This window comes from Montipora capricornis, chromosome 2 (assembly GCF_036669925.1).
Source record: "Montipora capricornis isolate CH-2021 chromosome 2, ASM3666992v2, whole genome shotgun sequence".
Classification (NCBI taxonomy): Eukaryota; Metazoa; Cnidaria; class Anthozoa; order Scleractinia; family Acroporidae; genus Montipora; species Montipora capricornis.
The window spans coordinates 36,206,917-36,211,916 of NC_090884.1; the positions used below are offsets into that span (position 1 = coordinate 36,206,917).

General features: G+C 42.7%; 1 protein-coding gene across 1 annotated transcript in view; it reads left to right on the plus strand.

The window, feature by feature from the left end:
- The first annotated feature begins 1,026 nt into the window (after nt 1-1,026).
- Nucleotides 1,027-5,000, plus strand: part of LOC138037235 (gamma-butyrobetaine dioxygenase-like) — a 10,645-nt gene continuing 6,671 nt past the window's right edge. The window contains exon 1 of the mRNA XM_068883208.1: nt 1,027-1,274. Coding sequence (XP_068739309.1) covers nt 1,027-1,274 — 248 coding nt within the window. The remainder of the gene's footprint in view (nt 1,275-5,000) is intronic.

The window sequence follows — 5,000 nt, forward strand, 5'->3', positions numbered from 1 at the left end:
GATTCAGAAATCATAGTCATAGAGTCCATAGATTAACCAGCCAAGCGAAGGACAAGCAAAGCCAGTTTGTTAGAGGCCAGCATAAATCAATTACTTTCCCGTGAAAAGCTTAATGGCGATACCATTAATTTGTGTTCTGAATTTTTGACGAATACTGAGGACATTAATGAAGAAAACTGGGGAGTTGTAACGTCCTACTTTTATCCTTCGTTGTCCCAGTTGTGGCAGAAAATTCGAGTACTACACACAAGGTGTATTTAAGAGCGGTGGAGCATTGCAGGTCTATGCAAATGATAGCGTTTTCTGTAACAGTTGTTTAATGGACATGGGAAAAAACAAAACTGTAGTATTGGATGTTGAACCAAAGCATATAGGCTAAAAAATTGCGTTCTAGTTGCAAATGTTACGATCGTTTCTAGCCGGGCTCGGGTGGAGTCCTTTTCGCCTCGTCAAAGAGATCAGTGGCCCGTTTCTCGAAAGTCCCTAAACTTTTCACACATCACAATTACCTCTTTATCTCAAGAAGGGAGAGGGTTTAAGTGTTTCACAATCCGCTTTCAGTTATCTCGAAAAAGCATGCTAAAAGTCATCGGGACTTCTCCGGCCCTGGTCAAAATCGGTTTAGAATTGCGTCCAAGTTAGTTTTTGATGATTGTATCCGATAATTAAATGTGGCAAATTTAAACTATAATGAGGCAGAAACCTGTTGCTAGCCATGCATGATTTAAAGTGATTTTAATAAAAATAAGCGCTCTTCACATTAATTCTCAATCCAGACCATTCCGCCCTCCATGCCATTCCTCACTCTTTTTTCGGGGTCATTTGCGGTCCAATATGGGGATCATTTGCAGTCCTGCTGTCATTTGCGTTACAGTGTGGGGATCATTTGCGGGATCATTTGCGGACCCGTACTGATCCCGCCTTCGGGGTTACATACTGACAGCGATCACGTGACGAATCACAAATTCCCATTTGTTGCTATTATAAAGTACTTGGTCTCCTCTCAAGTGGAAAGGCCACGGAGTCATGCTCCCATACTTGGGGCAGCTATACAAAACGCGAGTTATCATTCGAGCTCAATGCTTCAACCAAATCAGAAAAAGCAGTGGAAATGCAGCCTCGAGATTTCTTGTGCAAGAGATCAAAGGCAACAACGAAGATCGAATGCTTCATGTGACTTGGAACAGCGGATCTTTGAACCGTTACCCTTATGTCTTCCTACGCGATAACTGCAGATGCCCCGAGTGTTTTCACGACTCAAGCTGCCAGCGAAGGTTTGACACTGTTGGGAGTTTAGATATGAATATGTTTGAGTGTCCTCGATTTCACAAGTGCAAAATAGCTTACTGGATTTTGATAATTTCTGCGAAATCTCATCTTCAAGCACTGACCGCCAAACTGCTTTTTGGCTTCCATCAATCAAATTTCTGAACATTGCCGGGAACATAGACTCTGCCTCCGGGAATTGCATTGGAGTTTTTTGTTTAGTTCATAGTTTGAACATCATTATGATACGTTTTTAGAAATTCTTCAGTCCAAAGATTCGTACAGATTGGATCGCTTTACATTGGCGTTGAGTTTGAATGTACGAATGTACTTTGGGAACCAAAGATGCTCATTGGCGGGTTATGTCATACATTAGTTGATTTTGGCATCTGTGCAGTGGTTGGTGTCGGAAGTTTGAATGGTGGAAGCCAAAATGCAATTTGGCCGTTTGTGCTTGAAGGTGAATTCTGCAGAATTATGAAAATCGATTACAGTAACTAAAGACATTTAAATAACGGTTGATTGATTTCCCTCTCATTTGATGTTGATTGATTGCATGCCCTCTACAAGGTCAGGGGTTTTGCTATTAAAAACAGGCTGACAGTTAACTAGTCCACTCTCAAGTCTGCAGCTCAAAGACATATTTATGGCCCATATGTAGCATTTTAATGAACTTTTTCATCTAACAGTATACCACGAGGAAATGCCCAGTATATGATTGTGGAAGCAAATAGGGCCTAGCCAATGTGTACTGTCCATGTGGGTGTGTGTTAAATTTTGTAAGGATTTGTATGTGAATATCATGCAAAATTCAGTATTGTTCAAAGTACAGTAAACCTTCAGTTTCTTCAGTTGTGTTTGATATTTTAATAGTGTGAAGTATCCAAAATAATACTGTACTGCATGTCACTATCATAATATTTATTACTAGTCAGTCTTATAAGAAATTGTACGGAAAGTTTCACACATTGAAGTCAAGTACAATGTACTTGATATTTTGAGATTCTTCAAGACAATGCGTTTCTCAGCATGCTTCTGCACCCTTTGATTTGTCTGTTTTTAATTTACCCTGTTACGAAAAATAGCATTGCGTGACAAGCGTTACTGTCTAGAAGCTTCGCGAGAGTTCGTAGTTTGTTTATATTTAGGTTTGTACGTAAGCGTTTCTAAATCGGTGTGTTTTGTAATCTTACTATAATTAGATTGATTACTATTTTAGAAAGTTCTAGAAGTTTATTGTCCGAGTATATAAGTAGACGAGTCCAAGCGGAGTGTTTTTCTAACTAGTTTTTCACAAGCGAAGAGAGTTGGCGTTAGCCGTGTTTAGTCAAGTGTGACAGAAGCTGTGTTTATTCAAGTTGGCGGAGGCCGTGTAAGTTTATCGAGTACGAGTTATTCAGAGTTTTACTTCGTGGAAACTACGTTCATTCTTGGAATAAATCTTCTTGTTGTTGTTCCGACAACCCTGCGTTCAGTTTAGTTGCAAACTACCTTTCCTCAAAACACACGAACTCGTAACATTGGGGGCCTGTCCGGGAGAGGAATTCATTTGTTTACCGACTACGTTAACCAGGAAAGGATCACAACTTGGAAGGAAGTAGCTGCGCTGTGGAAAAAGTTGTAGCGAGTGAAAGAGCCGTGGAACTTTAGTGCTGTGAAATGGAAAAATTTATTCAGCTTGGCGAAAAGTTTGGTTTGGAAGGAGAAAAGCTGCTTGAATTTGTGCGTGAACAAGAAGAAAAAGAACGCGAAGAGAAATGTAGAGAGGAAGAACGTGAAGAGAAACGAATGCAGCTTCAAGAAGCGAAAGAAGAAAGACAGAGACGCGAAGAAGAAGAGAGAGAAGAGCGACGCAGACGACAGGATGAAGAAAGGGAAGCGAGACGCCAGGAAAGAGAAATTAGGAAGTTACAACAGGAAGCTGAGCTCATGAGACAGAAGGAAGCTGCCGAGGTTGCCAAGAGAGAACATGAGTTAGAACTTGCTAGAATAGCAGCAATGAATGGTGATGGTCGTACTGCAGAAAGAGGTGACAGAGAGGATCGGGCTAAAGCACCTAAACTCCCCTCGTTCGTCGATGGCAAAGACGATTTGGACGCGTATTTGCAGAGGTTCGAGAGATTTGCGGAGACAGCTAAGTGGAAAAGAGATGGATGGGCATCGAAGCTCAGTGCTCTGTTGTCTGGACGGGCACTAGAAGTGTATTCACGTCTATCGGAGGACGCAGCTAAGGATTATGACAGGGTAAAGATTGCGTTAATGAAGAGATATGACCTTACCGAAGACGGCTATCGTCGAAAATTTAGAGTATCCAAACCAGAAGTTGACGAAAGTCCGGAGCAGTTTATTGTGCGACTGGATAGATACCTGTTACGGTGGCTAGAGCTTTCGAATACTGCGCGAAGCTTTGATGGTCTTAAGGACTTGATTGTTAAAGAACAATTTATTGACTCTTGTCCTAAGGATTTGGCAATTCACCTGCGAGAAAGGGCACCTGAGACCCTAGCAAAGATTGCGAAGATCGCTGACCAGTACTTGGAGGCTCATGGTAAACATTTGTTCAGCTCAGCGAGCAGAAAGCCAACAGTACAGCCTGAGAGGGACGAAGCCAAGAACGTGCAGATTAATCCACCAGCTCTGCATTGCTTTAAGTGCAACACCCGAGGTCATAAAGCTGTCAACTGCCCAACCCTAACAAGAAAGTGTTTCCTATGTGGTAAGCAGGGACATGAAGCTAGAAACTGTCGATCAGGTGGACGCAGATCAGGAGGACAAAGTAGGGATGGTAACCCTACGCAGCGTGGTCAAGTGAGTGCCAGTTGTCTAGTTCAGCCACCTGAGGTTAAACCTACTGATGAAGAAGTTAAGGCCTGTATTAAAGATGATAAGTTGCTGTTAGCCTGTGGTAAGAAGATTCCATTGTTGAGTAGTGCTTGTGTTGAACCGTTGACTGGAGTGAGAAGTAAAATGCCTGTCGTGAAAGGTAGAGTTGGAGAGAAGCCTGTTGATGTCCTGAGAGATACTGGTTGTAGTGGAATTGTAGTAAAGAGGGACCTTGTGTCTGAGGATCAGTTTACTGGTGAATTTAATGTTATGCTGCTCATTGACAATACGGCAAGGAAAGTTCCCATCGCAAAGATTGATGTTGATACACCTTATCTCAAGGGCCAAGTGGAAGCGCAGTGTCTTCCCGATGCTGTTTATGATTTAATTATTGGTAATGTACCAGGCGCAAGAGCCGCTGACGACCCAGACCCAAGCTGGCAAGTTCCTGTACAAGAAGCTTGTGCTGTAACCACGAGAAATCAAGCTAAGAAAGCTGGAGAACATATTCCGTTGAAGGTACCAGATACCAAAGAAAGTCCCGTAGTTGATAGAGAAAAGCTCAAGCAAATGCAGCGTGATGACGAGAGCCTACAGAAATTTTGGGAGAAAGACGACGTAGTTGTGAGAGGCCAGGCTGAGATTTCATTTGAAGTGAAAGGTGGAGTTCTGTACCGCGTCTACAAGCACCCTTATGTGAACGGAGGTAAACCCCTGAAGCAGGTTATGGTTCCTGTGCAGCTGAGAGGTCGAATAATGGAACTAGCGCACGGATCGGTCATGGGAGGTCACATGGGAATAAAGAAAACGACTGATAAGATTCAAAGCGCGTTCTACTGGCCAGGCATTCAAGGGGACGTGACTCGTTATTGCAAGTCCTGCGATGTATGTCAGAAGACAGTTAACAAGGG